The 23,363-nt window shown below is 45.7% G+C and overlaps 1 protein-coding gene across 1 annotated transcript in view; it reads right to left on the reverse strand.

Moving 5' to 3' along the window:
• The window catches only part of STK32B (serine/threonine kinase 32B), a 480,888-nt gene extending 463,513 nt beyond the window's left edge, over positions 1-17,375 (reverse strand). The window contains exon 1 of the mRNA XM_037829382.1: positions 17,160-17,375. Coding sequence (XP_037685310.1) covers positions 17,160-17,211 — 52 coding nt within the window. The 5' untranslated portion in view covers positions 17,212-17,375. The remainder of the gene's footprint in view (positions 1-17,159) is intronic.
• Between the last annotated feature and the right edge of the window lie 5,988 nt (positions 17,376-23,363).

The following is a 23,363-nucleotide window of genomic DNA, read 5'->3' on the forward strand; positions in this document are numbered from 1 at the left end:
TACAAACCCAAGAGGAATTAACACCAGTCCTCCTCAAACTGTTCCATAAAAATGAAGAGGAAGGAATGCTCCTTAACTCATTCTATGAGGCCAATATCACCCTAATACCAAAGCCAGTAAAGATAACATGAGAAAAGAAAACTACAGACCCAAATCCCTTCTGAATATAGATTCAAAAATCATCCAAAAAAAAAACAAAAAAAAACACTAGTAAACAGAATCCAACAGCACATTAGAAAAACAATACAGCATGATTGATTGAGTGACAAGATTCTAAAGATTCAGAATGAACTACCAGTAATTTATTTTTCTACTGGAACAAAACTCAACATTCTTCAAAAGAAGATAACAAACAAATGGAAACCCTAGAACTTAAAAATGCAATATCTGACATAAAAGATCCATTGAATGTAGTGGTGTAGTACATATAAACACATTCTAAAACAATAACGCTAGCTAATATTTACTGTGTCAGACCCATGTTCAGTGCTTTACATTTAATATTCTCTAAAATATTCTATCCACAAAGTGTAACATACAATAGTATACTGCCAGATATTTAAAGAAACAGGAGAATGTTTCTCATAGCCGAGAAAAAAAAGGTCTTAGAAACATGCCCACACCTGATTACAATGTAGAAATTAGCAAAATTGTTAACAAATTTATAGGAAAAAGGAACATAGCAAAGAGATGAAGAGTTTCAGTAGAGATAAGGAAACTATAAAAAAGAATCCAGTGGAAATCCCTGAACTGAAAAATGCAACATCTTAAATTTATTAGAAACAGCAGACTATAACAATGCAGAACTGAGGGTCTGTGAACTTGAAGACAAATCAATAGAAAAGTGTCCAAACTGAAGTGCAGTGAAAAAATATATTTAGCACCCAAAAATGACAGAGTCCCCATAACCTGTGTAATAATACTGAGCAGTCTGACATACATGTAATAGGACTGGTAGAGGGAGGAGACATAGAGGAAGAGAGAGAGTATTGGGCAGAAAAACAAATTCAAAAAAATATTGGCCAGTTTTCCAAATTTGAGTTAAAACACCAATCTATAATCCAGGAATCTCTAAGAATCCTAAGAAGAATAAATACAAAAAAAACACACCTAGCACATCACAGGCAAAAACAAAAGATAAAGAAAAGTCCTAAAGGTAGCCAGACATTTCTTTTTAAAGACACATTATATGCAGAAGAACAGTGATTTGAATCATGGCTGGGTTCTCATCAGAAACAACAAAGGCAAGAAGACAATGGAATGACGTTTTTAATGTGCTAAAAAATTGTCAATTTAGAATTCTATGTCCAGTGAAAATCCCTTTCAAAAAGACATTTCAGTTAAATAAAAGCAGAAAAGATTTGTTAGCAGTGAACCTACATTACCCTAAAGGGTAAAGAACATGTTTCAGGCTGAAGGTAAATTATATGAGATAAAAAAATGAATCTACCAGAAGTCATTAAGAGCACTGGAAATAGTACATAGGTGGGTAAATATAAAACATTGTTTTTTCTTTTCTTAAAGACAATTGACTTTTTAAGGAAAAAATAATATATTATGAGTTTTATATCATATGTATAATACTAATTCAAGGTAGACTGTGGAAAATTAGGGTGTATATTGTAATCCCATCAACAGCTACTTAAAAAGATGAGGTTTAGCTAAAAAAGCCAAGAGTTGAGATAGAAAGAAATACTAAAAATAACAAAATATTTTAATTAAAAAAAAAGTTCAATTAGCAAAAATTACAAAAGAGGGGAAAATGACCCCTCTTTTGAGACCTGACTGTCCAATGAGCCTGTCATATGTTTTCCTACCTCCATTAGTTCCCTGTCCCAGCCCACCACAGAAGGAAAGGGAAAGTTAGGGCAACCCATAGTTAGTTCCTTTCCTTTTCAGCCCTTAACTCATTGGTGAGCTGAAGGTAGAGAATGTTGGTAGAATGTGTGTGTATCAAGAAGTAAACTAAAAACAACTGTGTTAGTTTCATGCAGCGTTTCCACTGTTCTCGTAAGAATGAAATGTGCATACAAGTACATGCTATGAAATATGAATTGCGTAATTTTGGTGATTACATATAAGACTCAAATGCTCTTATATTTGCATTTCAAACTGGCACTGCCTAAGTAAAAATGAACAGCAACATTCATGCTAATAATTTTAAAGTTTAATTTTTCTTTACTTAGAACACCATTAAACAGCAAATAAAAACCAGCATGGCAAGCTGAGAGGGAGAGGCCATGAAAGGAAAAGGCTGTATAGTTTAGTACCTTCAATGGCATTTTTCCCCTGCTTTTTGAGCAAGCAGCCCCACATTTTCATTATGCACCAGGTCCCACAAATTATGCAGCCCACCCTGCTTCGAAAGGATAAGTAGGTCCACGGAGGGATGTGAGCACCACACTTTCTTCCCAACATTGGAGCTGTAATTTAATGCTTTTTTAAAACCATATTCCTGCTTCCAGTCTACCTTAGCGACAGGATATGGGCTTCTGGGCTTCTGTGTACCTGGGATTTGCCAGGACCCCCGGCCAGATCCATCATGGAATATTCTAGCAGGGACTCCCCTTACTAGAAAATTCCTCAGCACAGCAGTCAAGGCTCTTTGATGCCAGGCTCCAAGCCCTGCGCCCACCACTTCCCTCCACCCCTTCTACCACCATACACACCCCCTGCTAACTCTGGCACTTCCGATGCCCTCCCACTCTCTCCCCCAGTTGCCCATGCACAGGCCTCCTGCTCTGCCTTGTGCAGCCTTCTCTAGCCCCCTCTTCCCCTCCCTTTTCCTTCCTCCCCACATCACCTTCCCTTTGGGCTACTCGTACCTCCCTCAGGATTCCACCCAGAAATTCCCTCTTCTGGAAACAACCCCCAGACCTGGTTTAGGGCCTCCTTTGGAACGATGCATTGAAGTAACTAAGTAATGGTAAAACTAAGCATCCAGAAATCTTTTCTATTTTTCCCCTCAAGTGTCTAGGATGACAGACATTTTCCAAAGGAAGGGGAAACAGTATCTAACCTCCCCCTAACCTAAGCCTCCCACTCTGCCTGCAGTCCCCCCGTGGGGACTACCAAGAGGGTTGTTAGCAAACAAGACTCCGCGACTCAAAGTTCTGCCTGAGCCGCTGCAGAAGCCTCCTCCACAGATGAGAGGACGCCGTTCCCACCCCTGGTTCCACAGGACCTGCCGAAGTCACGCTCCTCGAAACACACCTCGCCCTTCCTGACAAGCATAACGAGGCCTCAGCCGACAAGCTTTTGAGGGCAGAGTCCTACTGAACAGGCTGTTTCCTAGGAGAATGGAAATGGGAAAGCACTTGCTGACAGCAGGCAGGGGGACTCAGCCAGCAGGGAGTCAGAGCCCCCTTCTTCAGGCTAAGAGAAGCAGCAGACTGCCCATCTCACCTGACTGCTCTCGCTTATTTTTTGCTGCATGTGGCGGGCCAGGGGCTCCCTCCTAGAAGCCCCACATTACACACCCCATGTATGTTGCCTCACTCAGTTCTCACAGTCACCATGTTGGACTGCACCCCCATTTACAGACGAAGAAACTGAGGCCCGGGGAGGGTCAGTAATTGGCACAAGGTTACATAGCCAAAGAAGGAGATAGAGCAGGATTTGAACCCAGATATGCATAACTCCCCAAATCTGTGCTTACAATCTCTATGTAGCAACTTCCTTCTATCACAAAATTTAAATTTTATTTTTGACATCTTACAGAGAACTTACATGTGGCAGGCAATATTGTAAATACTTGATATATGCTTACTCATTTGCTCCTTACGACTTATGCAGTAAGTACCATTTAACTCTTAAAGATGAGGAGACTGAGACTCAGAGATGAAGCAACTTGCCAGGCGTGACTCCGCTGGTAAGTGGCATAGCCAGCATTTACCTCCAGGAAGTCGGGCTCCAGGGTCTGTGCTCTTAAGGGGAGTCTCTGCTAGAAGATTCCATGATGAATCTGGCCAGGGGTCCTGGCGAATCCCAGGTACACAAAAGCCCAGAAGCCCATATCCTGTCTCTAAGGTAGACTGGAAGCAGGAATAGGGTTTTAAAAGAGCATTAAATTGCAGCTCCAGTGTTGGGAAGAAAGTGTGGTGCTCACAACCCTCTGTGGACCTACCATCACCTTCAGGCTAAGAAGCAAACATCCCAGCTGGTACAGCCTGCAGACATCTCCGCTGACCTAACCTTGCATTCCTAATAACAGCCTTTAAGTGCCATCAATAGTTCATTAATTCATAACACCATTGAAAAAATATTCATTGAACAAGTCACAAGCTAAGAGCCTACAAAAGTTTGACAATATCTTGCTGCATTAAATATCACTGCTTTGCATCCATCTTACAATCACCTCCTGTTTAAAGAAGTCTTGATCCATTTTAATTCCAAGGTAGAAGCATAAGGTTCCTTGGTAAATAGCTCTATTACAGTAAAACCAGTCAAGATATAGAAAAGTATTAAATAAATAATAGTATAGCTACTTGATGGGATGCAAATGATTGAGTCTTGCGAATTGGCCTGAGGAAAATAGCTTTTCAGTTATACAAAGTGAAGTGAGACCAAGCACCACAATTTTATCACCCAAGACAATTTAACCTCGCTGAACCACAACCTCCTCAGGTATAAAGTGGAGCTAACAATATCCCCTGCAACGTCATTCTGCAGATCAAGTAAAATTGTGTATGAAAGGGCTTATTAAATAGAGTTTCATTCTCCCTCTCCCCAGACTATCTCCTGTCGGATCCAGGGAGGGACCTGTAACCTCCCTAGGTCACACAATGAACTTCCTGTGTCTTTTTTGACAAACACTTAAGGACAAGCAGCCACAGTGACAGACACTTTACAGAGCTGTGGGCCCCACACTAGACCCTAAAATAGTCCCAGATGCCACCCTCATGAAGTCATCACAAATGAATTTAGAATTACATGACAAATGCTATGAAGGAGCATGTGGTAAATTGAGGGGGCTCAATTCGGGGGCCTAACGCAGTCTGGCGATCAAATAAAGCACCTTGAAGGACAAGGAGGAGCTAACTGAGCCAAGTGGGGTGGGGTGGAAAGAACATTCCAGGCAGAGAGAACAAAACATGGGGAGACCCTGGAGCAGGGGTGAGCATAAAGCTTCAAGAAACTGAACGAAAGCCAGTGCGCCTGAAGAGTCTAAATAATAGCACTGATGATTAAAAGAAGACTAGCTAATTTATGGGACAGATCCATCAGCCAGCTATTGGGCTAAGAACTTTAAGTGCACTGGTTAATTTAATTCATGCAGCGAAGGGAAATACGAGATGGGATAGGGTGGGATGGGAGAGGAGGGCAGGTTCTAGACCGTGCAGAGCCTTGAACTCTTATTACAGTTTCCAATCTTTACCCTGAGAGAAATAGAAACCACTGAAGGCTGCTAAGCACAGGACTAGCATCATAATTGAGATTTAAAACCATTATTCTGCTGTTGGGTAGAGGATGTGCTTAAAGGGCAAGGGGCTGCTCATATAAGGTGTGATGTTTGAATTCAGGGAGCAGAAGTGCAGCTGCAACGATAGGGACAGATTTGAGAGATAATTAGGAGGTAAAATCAACACATCCAGATGCCTAATTGGATTCTGGGGGGTAAGGGAGACAGAATTTTCAAGGAAAACTTGCAATATTTTGGCTCCGCAGCTGAATGAATGTGGTACAAGTCACTAAGCCAGGAAGCCCTGGAAGCACATGAGTTTAGTCGAGGTTATTTTTTTTATCTGAGATATTAATACTTTTGAGACATCTGTTCTAGCTTGCTAATGCTGCCGGAATGCAAAACACCAGAGATGGATTGGCTTTTATAAAAGGGGGTTTATTTGATTTACACAGTTACAGTCTTAAGGCCATAAAGTGTCCAAGGTAACACATCAGCAGTCGGGACCTTCACTGGAGGATGGCCAATGGTGTCCAGAAAACCCCTGTTAGCTGGGAAGGCACATGGCTGGCATCTGCTCCAAAGTTCTGGTTTCAAAATGGCTTTCTCCCAGGACATTCCTCTCTAGGCTGCAGTTCCTCAAAAATGTCACTCTTGGTTGCTCTTGGGGTGTTAGTCCTCTCTTACCTTCTCCGGAGCAAGAGTCTGTTTTCAACGGCTGTCTCCAAACTATCTCTCATCTGCAGCTTCTCTCTCAGCTCTTGTGCATTCTTCAAAGTGTCCCTCTTGGCTGTAGCAAGCTTGCTCCTTCTGTCTGAGCTTCTATAGTGTTCCAGCAAACTAATCAAGGCCCATGCTGAATGGGCAGGGCCACACCTCCATGGTAATTATCTTGCCCTCAACTGAGTGATCACATCTTCACGGAAACATCCAATCAAAACTCTCCAACCTGATCAACACCAATACATTTCCTGCCCACATGAGACTGCATCAAAGGTAATGGCGTTTTGGGGGACACAGTACATCCAAACTAGCACAACATCCAAGGGAAATTGTAAATAGGATACACAGGTCTGGAGCCCACAGGAGAAATCTGAATTAGGGAAATAAAGTATTGAGTCACTGTCCTAAAAGGAATGTATGCTGCAGTAATTAATTTATCGCCTCTTGCTTCCAAATCCATTGCCTTGTGGTACCTGAACCAGACCTTGTGGACATTTCTCCTTTGCCAGGTGATTTGAGGTCAGGCATTGCCAATAGAGGGTGCAAGGAGGAGGAAGGGACTTTCCTTGCTCTTCCAGTGTGCTGTTCACTACATCACATCCAGTGGACTGGCTGGCAGGACACCTGGCAGCCCTGACCTCGGGAGCCCTCACTGACCAGCTGCAGCCTGCACTCTCCAGCAAGTGTCTCTGCCACCCACGGGTAGCCCCTCCTGCAGATCAGCCACAGCTTGAACCCTCCAGAAAATTTCTCTACCATCCAAGAAGCTACCTGTTCCTCTGGCAACCATGCCCTCTCCAAAAAGTTCTGACTCACAGCCTTGGTGGAGAAGGGACGCCTCTTCTAAGGTCCTAGGCTCTTTCTGTGTTCACTCTCCCTCAGTAGCTCTTAGGACTGTTATTTCAAGAAGCACACTTGGGAAAGTGAGGAGAGTTGGGTAGTGGCCATAAGTGGTACGAGTATCATTGAGAGCTTTTCTTTAGAACAGAAGGCTCTTAAGTGCAGGTAAGTACTGAGAAGAGGATTTGGCTTCTGGAGGAATAGAGCATGGATTTTTGGTCAACATTCCACCTAAAAATTGCACAAAATATATTTTTTAAAGATCTCTTTGGAGGAATCATAGAACTTCTGAAGCACTGAGGGACTGCAGGTTGAAGATCTGGGGGAGAAGAACACCCAAAGAGATGGGCTCAGCTTTTGGGGCCACTTATCCTCAAGAGGAATCTGCGAAATCTGAACGCAGTTTCCAAGAGGCTGAGAAGCCAAGCAGACTTTGAATACACTCAGAGGATGGAAGGGACAAAAACTACATATAGAGCTTCCAAAGAGGAAGAAGCTTGGTAACCCCCAGGCTTTCCAGAGGACACCAAAGGGCAACCTCCTAGGAGTAAGTGTGAAATGCATTTAGACCAGCCATCAGAAGGCTTCAAATCATCTCAATCCCTGAGAGGGGTCAGATGAAACACGATTCTTGGTACCTCCAGCTAGCTGCCTACAAAAGGCAAAACAAAACCTTTCTAAGGAAAAGGATTATCCAAAGACTCAAATGATCTCTGTATAATGCCCAGCACATAATAAAAATAACCAGGCAAACAAGAGGACAAGATGTACCTAGAAGCAGACAGAAACAGTGAACAATAAAGACAGTCCCAGAGGATTACCAGAGAATGGGATTATCAAGCATGTCTTTTAAATAATCTTGATTAGTACATTTAAGAAATCAAAATGCAAGATTTGAAAATTTCAGCAGAGAAATGAAAGCTACAAAAGAGAACCAAATGGCTATTATAGAACTGAAAAATACAATAATTAAAATTAAGAATTTAGTAGTTATAATTGCTAGCAGATAGAGCTGAAGTGATTAGAAAAGAAATAGATCAGAAGAATATATTCAGACTGAAAACAAAGGGAGTCAAAAGGACTAAACATACAGAAAATAATGTCAGAGCCATATGGGTTATAGTTTAGGTCTAATACTTGTAAAATTTGAGTTTGAGACTATGAGAAAAAAAACAATGTGTCAGCAGCAATATTAGAAGAGAAAATAAGAATTTTCCCAGACTAACAAAGCCAGTAAGAAACAGATTCAAATATCATTGGAATTACAAGAAGAAAAGAACCAAAACACTATACCAAGGCACATTATAGTTAAATTTCTGCAACAAAATATAAAATCTTAAAAGCAGATAGAAAAGAAAACATTTTAGATTACAAGAAGCGACAGTTTAATAAAAAAACAATGGAAGCCAAGAAAATAGAAACTTAACTTCAAAAATGCTGAAGGAAGAAACTGCTGACCTAGAATTTGATATTCAGCAAAATAATCCTTCATAAATAAAGTCTAAATAAAGTCATTTTCAGACAAATATACATTGATAAAATTTGTTTCCAGAAGGCATACACTAAAGAGCATACTTCAGTCAGAAGGAAAATAATCTCAATGGAAACTCAAAAGTGAAGGAAGGAGTAAAAAGAAAAATATGAGAATATATTGGTAAATATAATCAATGATCCAAGCTTCTATCTCAAAAGCCTAGAAAAAGACATCAAGTTAAACCAAAAAGTATAAGGAAGAAAATAAATGAGAACATAAATCAGTGTATCATAAAGCAAACAAATAAAAATCAACAAGGCCAGAAACTATTTTTAAATTTTAAAAAACTGATAAACACTGGCAAGACCAATTGAGAAAAATAAAGGAGAAAATACAAATTACCAAAATCAGACTTGAAAAGGGGGTCATCACTACAGATCCTACAGACATTGAAAAGAAAACTTGAGAATATTATGAACAATATTAAGGCAATACATTTGAAACTTAGAAATAATGACAGTCCTACACAATGCTTCCTGCTTGAGAGAGGGCTGGTTTGGGTAACATACCAGTCAGGATAGGCTGGGTCAGGCTGCTGGGACAAGTAACCACAAATCACAGCAGCTCAAATCAGTAAAGATCTCTGTCTCACTCACTCTGTGCTCCACTGCAGACTGGCTGGGAATGGATGTGGTCTTTGCTCCCTGTTGTGCCTACTCTGGGAACCAGGATGAAGGAGTTTCACTATCTGGAAAATTGAGTTGCTCAGACAGACATATGGAGCTAGGAAATTACCACCAGCAGCCTTTAAACATTTTCCCCAAGATGTGACACTTATCACCTATGCACACATTCCACTGACCAAAGCAAGTCACATGGCTCCACATAACTTCAAGGGGACAAGGAAGTATAAATTTTTGTATGCCTGCAAGGAAAGGGGAACAGGATATTGGGGAGTAGTGGTCATGTCCCACATTGAGTAAGTGGGGCATCTGCATTAATGACTTCACAGATGGAGTACCTCTTGGAAATGAACCAGATTCCAAAATCCTCAGTGAATAAGGACACTCAAAGGAGGTCACAACCACCAAGGGCTGAGAGAAGGCAGATTCTAGGACTGGTAACAGCACTGACCTCCACTCTTTCCTTGGCTGGCTCTGACCAAGAGAATGACCTCAGTTGTAATACAGACTGATTTCCTCTTCTTAGGTACTTCTGGTGTGCTCATTCTCCTCTGATATCCTAGTCTGTTTATCCCCTTTATGGTGTCAGGTCCCTCACTGCTCATTGTAAGATAGTTTCTCCATCTCTTTCTGCAATTGCTCAAAGTTCAGATTTTAGATAACTGAGCATAGCTAAGAATAATGGTTCCTTCGATTCCCTTAGGCAAATGCCTAAGCTCAGTGCTAGTTTATGCTGTTTGATCCTTAAAACACTGATCCTTTTTCTCTCAAGGCATTTAAACTCTTCCCATCCTCAAGACTCAATGTAAATCCTGCCTCGATCCTAATGCCTTATTCACTCAAGCTCATATTAGGGGGAACCATCTCCCCTCTCTCCACCCTCTTGCTGACTCATAAAATGGGATTTTTTTTTTTACTCAGAAAACAATGAGGGAAAAGCTAAAGGAAGTGATTTCCGAAACATGATATGCAAGAGTCTGATATCCATTAATCATTCAAGGTTACCGTTTACGTGTGCCCTGTCTCTCTGGGACTCTCGTGGGTTCTCTGTGCAGCAGACTGAGTGCCAGCCACCGAGCTGGCAGCAGTGCAGAGTCCTCTCTGCAGACTCAGTTCTCTGCCCAAGCAAGTCTCAAGGTCAAAACTTGATGGACGGGAGTAGAGAGGCCATTCTGGTCTCAAATCCAAAGCATGTTTTCTGAATCAATTTTCCTGGTAATAAGTCTAAGACTCCTGCATTTGTTTCTCGATAGCTTCTGAACCCTGAGATGAGAAGACTGTGAGAAATTGACTCCACTAAATGATTCTCATCCTTCACCAACAAACAGTTTTCATATGCCTTCTTTGGGTCTGGCCATGTTCTAGGCCTAGTAGATACAAAGGTGAAAAAGTAATAACTCCTGCTCTTAAGGAGGTGACAGTCTAGTGCATAAAATGGACATGTAATCAGACAATTAAATGAGATAAGCCAGTGTCCCAAATCAGGTTCCAAGGAACACAATGATAACAGGTGCTTGAATGGATGTATATTTGTTTGTTTGTTTCTACCTGCCATCCTAGCATCCACTCGCCCTTTTTCTGCTGATACTCCAGTGTTCCTGGGAAAGTTCTTCACATACACTTTAGTCCAAATGCCTCAACTTGAAGCCAGTTCTATCCCCTGAGTCTAAGGCAATGATCCAGCCCTGGCCAATTACAGCCTCATATCACTGGTCACAGAAATGGGTACAAGGATTTGCCCAACACTTAATCAGAACCAATCATAACTAAGAGTATAACTTTTTCTGCAACTACTACAAAAATGCTGCTCTCTTCTCCATACTTGTTGAGTACAGAGCTGGTTAGGGGCCCCATGAAGGGAATCCAGCCCAAGAATGAAGCCACGGAGAGGAGAATGGGGAATCCAAGACAGAAGATTCCTGATGATACCATTTGAGAACCTGGTTCAGCTGTGGCTGATGAGATTGACACCTTCATTCACTCATTCATTCATTTATCCACCAAATACTTACTGGAAATCCATTATATTCCAAGTGTCGTTTTAAGCCTTGGGGATATAGCAGTGAATGATTCACACAAAATCCCTACGTTTAAGGAACTTGTAATGGAGTGGAGGAAAACAGACAATAGCTGGGAAAACAAGTGAAATGGGCAGTATGATAGATGGTGACACTTTCAATGAAGAAAATGAAACAAGTGAGGGAGCTAGGGGATGTCATTTTAAGTAAACCTGTCAGTGAAGGCCTCACTGATAAGGTGACATTTGAGTCAAGGCCCTGCTGAGGCAAGGGAGGGGGCCATGGGGAGCAGCTCTGCCGGCAAGAGGAGCAGGTGCCAACACCAAAGCTGAGCTGCCTGGTGGGTCTGAGGACCAGGAAGGAGGCAGGTGGGCTGGGGCAGGATGGGGGTGGGCAGACCAGAGAGGCAGGGTCTGATGGGCATCTATAAGGACTTGGGCTTTTACTCTCAGTGACATGAGGAGCTGCTGGGGGTTGATCCAGGGACTGACATGACATGTATGACACGTCGCACACTTTAGCAGAATCACCGACTGCCGCCTTGAGATGAGACTGCAGGGCGGCGAGGGCCTCCGCAGGGAGACCAGTGAAGGAGACTTTGTAAGAATCTAAGAGATAGTCGTGGCTTGGAGCAGTGAGGTGGGTGGTGAGAAGCAGCCACAGCCAATTAATTCCCTTTACTGTTCAGAACACATTGTGTTGGGTTTCTGTCATTTGAAACTGGAGGAATTTTGTCCAATTTACTATATTCCATCTAATCTCAGGTGCCATCCACTGTAAAGGCACCATTATTCCACTAACAAGAAAAAATGCTACCAATTAATCTGGGACACAATTTTTTCTTGTCAAGAGCTCTTTTATACCCACTATATATCAAGTTAATTTGAACATAAGTAGACATAAAACTATATCACAAATACCACCAATTTCAGAGATGTTAAAATGTGGCAAAGAGTGTGCCTTAGAATCAATGAAATGCAACCATATGTATACATATATATGAATTTATAGAGATGACTGATGCATGTTTTTTATCCAGATATATTTTCCAAGGTGTTGAAAGGTATAATTATATCCTACTACTCAATTCTAATAATCCATATCTCCTTGATTTATATCTGTTTTCTTAATCCCTCACGTCTTAGTTTCCCCAATGCTAAAACAAATTTGATAACAATGGGCTGGCTTAAACAACAAGAATTTATTGGCTCATGGTTTTGAGGCTTGGAGAAGTTCAAAATCGAGCCATCAGCAAGGCAATGCTTTGTCCTTGAAGACTGTGGCCTTCTGGGGCTGACTGCTGGTGGTACTTGGGGTTCCTGGCTTTTCCAACACATCGCAACATCCTCTCCTTTCTCTTCCGGGTTCTGTCAACCTCTAGCTTCTTGCTGCTCCCTGTGGCTTTTCCTTCTGTGTTCAATTTCCTCTGCTCAGAAGAACTTCAGCTATTTGGGGTTAAGGCCCACCCTTGGGCACACCTTAACTAATACATCTTCAAAGGTCCTATATACAAATGGGTTCACACCCACAGGACCAGGGGTGGGACATGAACATGCCTTTTGTGGGGAAACTGATTCAACCTCACTACCCCCTGGACAAGACCAAGCAAAATGCACTTTCAAACACGATATTGATATTAAATCTAAGATTTTCATCCTAGACTCCTGCATTCAACATCCACACACCTGATACAGATACGGACATCGAGCCCATAAGCCCACACCCCTTAAGTGACTCTCTCTAGCCTCCACTCTGCACATACTCTCTATGTAAGAGCCAACTTTATTAAAATCAATTTTGAGGTTTCTCAGAATATTTTTGCCTAGCAAAACTGTGGCTTCTACCTTATGGCACAAGCCACAATTGGTACACATGTGGACATCAAGATGCAACATGAATGAAGCTTGCCTAAAGTTCCAAAAAGAGCTGAGATAAAGTTGGGAATAAATGCCACAGCACAGAGATTTTGGCCACTTTGTGAGACACAAATGATATAGACATCGCAAGTTCAAAAGACTGTCTCCGGGTGAAGCATGAGTGCACTTTATTTAGGTATCTGAATACTTCCATAGAGAAACTATTTCTGCTGCATGTTTATTTAGACCAAGATGATGCCTTTATATGGAGTCTACCAGGCCTGATGATAATATAGAAATACCATCCACTTCTAAAGCCTCTTTAATTCATGATGATCTAAAATAAGGATACCCAGAGATGGTTAGGAAGACATTAAATAGATACATTCAAATGTGGGTGTTGTCAGTACGCATTGATAAAAACCCTTTGGGAGAGTAAAAGATATGTTTCTGGAGCCCTAAAAATTATTCAATCTCTTTGATTCAATAATCTCACTCTTAGAACTTCATCTTAAGGAATTCATTAAGAGAAGAAAGATGTTCTATCTATAAAACTTTCGATTTGTTTATAAAGATGAAAACCGAAAACAGCCTAAATGTCTCACAGTAAGAAAATAGTAAATTATGATAGTTCCATTTGAGGAATAGTATAACCCATTAAAACAATGACTTCGAAAACATTGTAGCTACATAAAAATATTTTAAATATAATTCTAGGAGGAAAAGCAGAAATCATTTTATTTGTGGGAGGTTCACAGTTACATAAAAATGTCTAGATGTAGATAAGGACAGAGAAGGAAAAACCAACTGGAAAACAATTTTGATATGAATTTGTAATGGCTGGTGATTGTATTTTCATTTCCAGAATTTGTACCATGATGATGACTTTTCAAAAAATGTTTTGCAGAGGAAGGCAGTACCTGGGATTATTATTGCAAACTATCAAGTGCTGCCAGAAAATATTGCTATTACCTTTCTACTGGTATTAGTATAACGTAAAGAGACCTCCATCCGAGCCTGATTTGGGTAGCACATCTCATTCCATGTAGTTAGACCTCTCCATGAGAGATGAATTTTCCCATAGGCTTCCAGGGCAGCAGGTACAGTGCCGGGTACCAGATCCTGGAGATGACCTCACCCATGTTGCATGGGGCCCTGGCAATTTTACTGAACTCCTCAGTCACCTCTCCAGTAAATGCAGAATCTGAGGTCTCTTGGGCTGAGTTGTGATCATGATTTGCAAAAATGTGTGAAAAGCAGTCACTTGGATGTAATGCACCAACTTTGGTGTAAGTGATGACTTAATATTATCTGGATGCCAGCTAGACTTTTGCAGAAGAATATAGGTGCCATGCAAATTATGTAAGGGCAACGGTTATCGGCTATGGTTAAAGCACTTAAAAATCAGATTGTTCCAGCTGGGAAGGTGTTTGCATCGTCAACCACCCCACTGGACAAAAATGGTTTTGGGGAGCCCATTCATTCACTGGACAAGGCCTCCCTCTTAGCCATGTCACTCCCCTGCTTGAAACGCTTCAGTGACTCCAAAATGCCTATAAGATTAAGTCCAAACTTCTTAACCTGGGCCCTTTAAGGCCAGCCCGGGTCTGGCATCAGGTTTCATTTCTTGTGCCTTCCAGTCTCACACTCCACTCTGCAGGGGTGCTAGCCCCTTGCAATTCCCCCAAATGGGCCATGATTTCCCTTTGTCATCTGTCTTCACACATACTGCTCCCCCTCCAAAGCATCCTTCCCTGCCTCTATCCATTGCTCTTTTTCCTGGGTAACTCCTGCCGTTTCTGCAAGACTCAGCTCCAAGAGGGAGTCTTTTCCCAGCCTTCAGGGCTACGGACCGTTCCCCTAGATATCCCGCACCATCTTGGCGGGTTAGTTGCTGGACTGGGAGCCTCATGATGGTTAACACTTTGCTTTAATCTCCATATTCCCAACACAGAGCTGGGTATGGAACCAATGATTAGTAAATGCTTTTCAAATACATGAATCCATTGGTGGCAAATAACAGTCTTTTGCTTGTGCAGGGAACTATGTGAGAAATACGCTGGCACAATTAAACGAGTTAATGTTTCACTGGCTGGACGCCTGCGAAATGAGGAGAACCCTAACCTTATATTTCAACAAACCTGGAAACAGGCATTTAACCTTCAGCCCAATTCGCTTTCAGAACAAGGAACAGCAACAGGAAAATCAAAAGGTTGGCTACACCAGGGATAACTATTTTGCCAATAAGCACCTTGAAGCACATTTTAGAGGATAAAGACAGTTGTCAGTACAAGGGAGGCAAATTTCCTCTGCAAAGAAAACAAAAGATGCTAAGAAAATTCCTAAAGCATGGCCTTTAACCCAGGCTAGACCATGAACCCCTAAAATTGGGGGTGTTGCATAAATTTGTGCTTTCTTCTGGGGAGACAGCCCACAGTTTTCATTGAAGGATCACTTCCCAAAAAAAGAAAAAGAAATAGTTAAGAATTTTTAACTTGTTGGGAAGAGAAAGTTTTCGGCCCAAGGAATCCTCTCCATCTGGACAGTGTTCACACCTTCTCAGGTCTGAGCAGCTAGGATGGAATCTTCCTGGACAAAAAGGCTCCAGGTTCACTATGAACCTCCAAGCCCTGTCCCAAACCCACCCAGAGCGCACTGCCCATAGCAGAGAGCACCTTTAAATGGCTATTTCAGAATCATGATCTTGTTGACTTTTTGTGGAAACTTGAACTTACTGGGAGAGATAAACTACATGGTGTCCAAACATCCCTGCCTGCGTCTTCTCTGACCACCGGACCGGCCCCCAACCTGGCTGAGCTCCAGACTAAAGAGCCAGGAAGGGCCGGGCACCATGGACTGTCACTGGTTATTAGCTTGAAGCCACCAGACTAGGAACCTCAGTGCTCGCTGAATGCGGGGTGACTGCACATGTTGTCCCGGCATCTTTAACTGCCTCAGCCTCACTACTTCTAGAATCTGTGATCTACGCACACAAGCACCTGCCCCAGGCCATGAAGAGAGGGACCCCTCAGGGCACATTGCCCAGCCTCAAAGCCAACTCCACTTACCAGTTGTGACTGGGGCACATCCCTTTCTCCAACTGTAAGATGGGGACAATAAAAGTACCCTCCTTGTGGGGCTTCTATGAGGACTGACTGAGCGTGCCCACAGAAAGCCCTAGAACAGTGTCTGGCACATAGTAAGTGCTCCAACGTCTTAGCTCTTATCTGGCATATGGCGGACACTGGAGCACCAACACAGTGGAAACTGAGTCTTCTAGAGGCCAACGACAAATAACCACGATTGGCACAGCTCTGTGCTGTATAAGGCACCTTTTGCCTGGAGTACCAGTGGTTAAGCTTCACAGAGCTGGGTATCGTAGTAGGTGGCCTCCTAATCCTCATCTCATAGGTGAGGGAACCAGGAGGTCAGAGAGGTTAAGTAACTTGCCCATGAACACACAGCACTGGAAATAGGGCTCTGCCGGTCCTCGGAGTTTGAGATGCGGTTGGACAGCCGGCACCGTCCCGCCACCAGCAGGGCGCCCTCCTCCGAGCCGCGGAGTTTAGCCAAGAAAAGTTTCCCTAGGCTTGTCCCGGGCGAATGAGCAGAGCAGCCTCGGGCCTGCCCCTGCAGAGACTAAATGCATCGTGGACATAGGACACACGCGCACACACACGCGCTCACACACATACACACACCGCAGAAGCTGCCGCGCGACTCGAGATGGAGAATCGACTCAGTCGGCTCAACCAGGACGCTCCCTTCGGCTTCTGGCTCTGAAGGAGACCCCGATTTCCCGGGGAACCCAAGCCCGAGCAGCCTCCGGATTTGCCTCCGAAGTCAACTCCTCCCTTCTACATCCCCACGCCAAGGCTTCGGGTTCAACTCTCCTCTCCGACTCGGCCGCCCCGGCCCCGCGCTTGGCACCGTCCCGGCCCTCGAGGGACACCCGACACACAGGAGTCGCCACGGTACAAGCCCCGCGCCTGGCACCCGCCCGGCACAGACGGCGCTCGGGGACGCGGCGGTCCCCGGGTCCCCCGCGCCTAGCAGCGTGCGGGCACCCAGGGGCGCTCGGAGAGGCCGATGGAAGGAGGGGATGCCCGGCCCATGCTCAAGCCGGCGGCGCGGGGAGTGGCGGGCGCCCCCTCGCCCTCTTACCTTCCTCATTCTCATCAAACACCGGGAGCTTGTGGGAGTGGTTCCCGCCCATATTCCGCGGCGGCCGCTGCCGCTGCTGCCGTGGCTACATGCCCCGCCGCGGGGCTGCGGGCTGCGAGCTGCGGGTGCGCGCCGAGCCGAGGCTACAGCCCGCTCGGAGCTGGCAGGGAGCTGAGCGCCGCGCAGGGGCGGGGGCCGCGCCCGCCGTGTCCCCTCCTCCCGGGCGCCCCCCGGGCTGCGCTGCCGCGCCCCCTCCGCCCCGCGCCCGCCCGGGAACCCGGGAGCGCCCCGCCGCTCGCCGGCTGCAGAGGCGGGAGACGGGAGGCGGAGCGGGCGGCGAAGGAGGCGGAGGGGGGGGAGGAAACGCGGGGCACCGCGCGGCGGGGGCGCGGCGGGCGAGGGAGCGCAGTCCTGGGGGGCGGCCGGGAGGAGGGGTCGGAGGCGGCTGCCGCGGGTCACACGAGGCGGAGCCGAGCGCGGTCGCCAGCCCTGGGACCTCCTCGGTGCCGGCGCAGGGCCGCCCCGCGCTCCCTCCAGGCAGTAAGCGGTTTGTGAGCGCCTACTGTGTGCCAGGCCCGGGAGAAGCACCTTCCCACGTGACCTCTCTGCAACTCAACTGTTACAAGGGGTTCCCGGCGGGACCACGGGGCCGCCTCGGAGCAGCCGTTACGCGGCCCTGGGCTGGGGTGTGTCTACCCGTTCCCGTTCTCCAACACTTTCCCTCTTTAGGTTTTTCTTACTGCTTGACGAGTGAAAGAATCTGGATCCTTTAATGGCTAATCTGACCCCTTCATTGTACAGATGGGGACACTGAGGCCCAAGAAGGGCGTGGCTTGCCCAAAACCATTCGCCGCCGAGTGGCGGCGCGTGGGCCTCGGGATTCTCCCAAACTGTGCATCATCTGGGTGTGCGGACCCCGGCGGAGGGAGCTGGGGATCCCTGACTGGGGAGAACGCGTCAGAGACAATGGGGTGCCTAAGGACTGGGGTGCGATGGGTGTCCCCCGAGGCTCGTGGGACCGGAATGGGAAGAGCGTGGACTCTCGGAGGACGCTCCCCGTGGGACTGGCGGTGCTGCCCGGCCCTCCGAGCTCTGGCCGCATCCTGCCATCTGCTGGGTGCTTCTCGCCACTGTCCCTGCTTGGGTGGAAAGTAGCTGTTCTTTTTCAATTTCCGCATCCTGTCTGTCTGCTCCTCTCCCTCTCTCTCTCTCTCTCTCTCTCTCTCTCAGAGGAGAGGGGTTTTCTCTTTGTCTATCGCAGCAAAAACAAAAAAAAACAAAAAAAACTCCCAGTAGTAGCGGAAAATAGCCGAGAAGAGGGAAGCAGCCCCATCAGGTCACCCACCAGAACTGTCCGGATTGGCCCAAATGGCTTGGTCTCCGGAGTCAAACGAATGTCACTGCAGCCGGTTCCCCCAGTCACTGGCTGTGTACTGGGCCCAGGATTTCTCATCTGTAAAATGGGAATGTTGAGTGTAACCCCCCAATGTTGTTGTGAGGGTTGCATTAGATAATATTTATGAAAGCAAGAAATGTATTTATTGCCATGCAATAAATCATCAATAACTATCTCTTGGTTTTCATTCTGTCCACAAGCATTGATTGATACGTGGGGCTACACCAGGTGACGCACAGAAGGCAGAATAAAGGAAACGCAGCCAGAGCCTGCGTGGTGGTGGTGGCCAACATGGGCTCAGCGCATTCAGCCCAGGTTTCTTCCTAATTTGCCATTTTCTAGCCGGCTAACCTGGGAAAATTGCTTAATTTCTTTTGGCCTGATTGTCCAGCTATAAAATGGGAGTAATAATAGTACTTCTCCTTCCTATCACTGATATGAGGGATAAATGAATTGACATAGGTGCTTGGACATAGTAAGCATAATATAAGGATTACTAGTATCTTTAATGGGCTGTTGTGTAAATTGTATTATTTGCTCACAATTCTTCCCTTTCTCCCTGCCATTGCTGTAGAGGAGGGTGTTTTATTCCCCATCCTATTGATGTGGTGCTTGCTGTGTGACTTGCTTGACCAGTGGTGTATGGGAGTGCAGAGGGTTTAACTACATACCCCAGAAAAACACATTCTTAATTTTAATCCATTCCTGCAGATGTGAACGCATTGTACATAGGAACTTAAGGACCTTTCGAAAATGTTATTTTCACTTAAGGTGTGGCCAGCCAAATCAGGATGGTTCTTAATCCTGTTACTGGAGGCCTAATAGAGAAAATCACGAAGAGAAAGCCACATGGTGGAGAAAAATATAGAAGTCAACAGAACACGGAAGAGAAAGAAGATGCCACCATGTGCATTGCCATGTGACAAAAAAAGCCAAGGACCAAGGATCTCCGGCAGCCAGTCCCAGAATGCCAGTCTCCAGGGAGAAAGCATCGCCTAACTGATGCCTCAATTTTGGACTTCTCCTAGCCTCAAAACTGTGAGCCAATAAATTCCCATTGTTTAAGCCATCCCATTGTGTGGTATTTGTCATCACAGCCAGGAGACTAAGACAGGGAGGAAGTGACAGTGTGCTCGTGGAGCCCTTAAGAGCCATCATGTGCTTCAGTTCTCTGTGCTACCACGATCCGCCACAAGAAGAGGTCATCCTCGGTAGCCTCTGCTCTTGGAATGAGAGACCCAAGGAGCAGATCTGAACCCCTCATGTAACCTGAAGCAGAGCTGCCCCAGCAGCCTGCAGACTCATGAGCAAGAAAAATGTGTCCTTGTAAGCCCCTGAAATTGGTGGGGAGGGGTGATGTTTGTTTTGCAGTGTTATCACAGCAATAGCTGACTGATGTATATGTGTATTATATTAATATAATGCATGCAAACAAAAATTCAGACTGCAATTTGTATTGTGGCAGAAGGAATCATAAAAGGCTGGGAGAAGAGAAGAAGCACCTGCCCCAGCCCTGGAAGTGAAGGAAGGCGGAAGGTTCCCTAGAGATGAGTGATGAGCATCTGTTCCTTCTCCTTCCTCCTTTGTCAACAAGCATTCTTCAAGCACTTGTTGTGGGCCAGGCCCTGGACCAGGTGCTGGGGACACAGAGATGAGCAGGACAGGGTCTCCTTTGAAGTTGAGAAGTTCAGTGTGGGAGACGGACACATCAGCAAAGGAGGCAATGCTCTGATGGGGAGGGGAGATGGGGAGTAAATACTGTGAGGGCAGAAGGGGCACACCTGAACCCCACTCGGAGTCCAGGAAAGTGTCCCAAAAGAGATGATTCTGAAGCTGCCAGGTGGAAAAAAGAGAGGCAGCTTGTGCCAACTCCGCTGGGCCTAGAGTGAAGGGAAATTTGGGGAAGCTGGGAGAAGTTCCAAGTTACCAGAATACAGTGATTGAGTTGGGGGTGGGGTTGATCAAGAAACAACACAGCGTGCATGTATTGAGTGCTGTCTGCATGCAGGCTCTGGGCTCTCACTCTGCGGGCCTTCTGGGACCTCGAGGCCAAGCCCTTCACTGCTCATCCCCATTTACAGGTAACATGCCCTGTCCGGTTACTTCAAGGGCCCCATTGGTCACTCTCCTTGATCCACATAACAGCCCTGGTCAATTGAGGCACAGAGAAGCCAAGCATCTCACCCAGGGTCACGTGCTGGGAAGGAGCACAATTTGAATCCAGAAATTAAGCATCTAGATCAAACCTGAAAGGATAAACACCAAAGTGGAACTGTGGCTCTTTCTGGAACTGCGGAATTCAGATGATTTCTGTTTTCTTTCTTGTTTTATAAAACATTAATTTTACATGCATTATTTTACAATGAGCTCATATTATTTTTACAATCATTAAAAATAACAACTATTTTCATTTTGAAAATATCTCACGAGCACTGAACTCTACCTGATTTTGTAAGACATGTCTCACGGTTTCTCAACTACAGTTCTGACATAACATTGGGGGTTGTCCCCATTTTACCCGTGGAAGAGGGGGACTCAGAGGGTCAGATGGCTTGACCTTAAGGCCCCAGCTTTTGTCTCCTGGGGCTGCTCTAACAAAGGACCACAAAGTGGGTGGCTGAAAACGACAGGAATTTATTCCTTCGCTGCCCTGGAGGGCAGAAGTCCAAAGCCAAGGTGTCGGCAGGGTCCTGCTCCCTCCTGTGGCTCTAGAGGCATCTCCCAGCTCCACAAGGCCCCAGGCATGCCTCGTGGCCACATCCCTCCATCCCCGCCTCTATGGTCACAGGCTCTTCTTCTGCACTGGATTTAGGTCTACCTGGTAATCGAAGGTGATCTCATCCCGAGATCCTTAACTTCCTTGTATCGGCAAAGTTCCGGGCATCAGGACAGGGACTCGCCTTTGGTGGGGTCCCCTCTCAACCACCACAGTGACTTGTAGCACTGCTGTCTCCTCCAGACCTCACACTTACCCATCACGCAGCTCCCTGTCCTCGTTGTCCCCGAGCCCTCCCCAGCAGCCGGGTCTGGAGCAGGGATCTGGGCATCCTCGGCGTCTTGTATGGCACCTTGTACCGAGCAGATGCTCCCAAAAGTTTCCTGATGAAATGAGTGGATGAAGGTGGTTTCCGATGTGCTGAAATGGAGATTTTGTGGGGGAAAAGAGGAATAGAACCCATTTCCATCCTCCATCCATGGGATTCTAGAACATCTAAACGGGGGTCAGGAAAGCCTCATTGGGCTGACGCAGCTGAAGACAATCCGGAAGGCACTGGGGGGTTAGCCATGCAGACGTCTGGAGTAAGGGTCTTCCGGGCAGAGGGAGAACCAATGCAGAGGCCCCAAGACAGGGGTGGGCCCGGCTGGTTTGCTTCTTCCAGGAACTGCGAGGGGCTCTGGGACTGGAGTAAGAGACGGGACGCAGACAGTGATGAAGCAGAAAGGACACAGCACAACCTGGGGGCGACTGCGGAGCCTTGGGGCTTTATCCTGGATGACAAGGGCACACGCTGGAAGGTTCTGAAGCCATGTGACCCAAAGTCTATTGTAAAAGGACCCTCTGGCTGCTGTGTTGGGGATAAGCGGTCACAAGGCAAGGATAGGAGCAGGGACACCAGCCTGGAAGCTATCGTCCCAATCCCAGCAAGAGGTGATGGGGACATGGGGGCACTCAGCGGTAGCAGGGGAACTAGGGAGAACTAATCAGGTCCTGGACATTTTCTGAAGGTGGAGATCATGGGATTTCCTGACAGATTGGTTCGAGAAAAGAAAAAGAGAAGTCAGGGATAACTCATGGGTCTTTGTCGTGAACAACTGGTAGGATAAAGCAGAGAGAGGGGGATACTGTGGGTGGGGCAGGATTCCTGTGTGTCTTAGGAGTGGAGATTGGGAGACCAGTTTGGGGTATGTTAAGTTTAAACTGTCCAAGGTTTAGGGGAGAAATTGGGACTGTTGTTTTAAATTTGGGAGTCCTGAACCTGTGGATGACGTTTACGGCCCTGAGACTGCAGGACATCTTGGAGATACAAAGGTAGAGAGAAGGTTCAAGGACCAAACCCCGGGGTCCCCCAACAAGAAGAGGCTGGGGAGATAGAGAATGAGCCACCAAAGCAGAGGAGGAAACCGAGAGGGTGAGATGTGCTGGCCGTCAAGTGGAGGAGGGTTTGAGGAGCCAAGTGTGATGGACCCCATCAGGTGAAAGGCACACCTGCCTCGCAGGGAGGAATTGAGCATTAAATGTGCTAATGCAGAGAGAGCACGTGGAATAGCACCCGAGGGCATGGTGAGCACTCAATACGTGTTATTATTATTGGCCAGGAGAACAACTAAAGATGAGGACCTGATAAAAGCCTGGTTTGAAGTAACACCCAGACAGCTCCGGGGAATGGCTCCCTCACTATCATCAGTCCTTCAGCCAACATACACTGGGCTCCTGCTAAGGATCTGACTGGGCTGGGAGTGCCAAGGAGACGTAAGTAAATGTATGTACCACCATCGACACGATGACAGAAGGCTGCGGAAATATGGAAGCAGAGCGGTGGCTTTCTAATTGTTCTCTAGAATAATCATGTATTGCAAGGGATATGTAAGATACATAGCTATAAGAGATATAAATAAAACTGTATGCATTAATTAGGGATTATATATATATATAAATATGCTTAAAATCTAAGTACAAGTACATGCTTTCATTCCAAAAGGGAATTTGGTTTTTAACTCTTCCTACTTACAGCTTTATAAAATATCCATGTAAAGAAACTTTCCAGGTATTGTCATGAAGGACTTAAACAGGGAAAACTCAACAGAAA

The sequence above is a fragment of the Choloepus didactylus genome, chromosome 3, assembly GCF_015220235.1.
Source record: "Choloepus didactylus isolate mChoDid1 chromosome 3, mChoDid1.pri, whole genome shotgun sequence".
Lineage (NCBI taxonomy): Eukaryota > Metazoa > Chordata > Mammalia > Pilosa > Megalonychidae > Choloepus > Choloepus didactylus.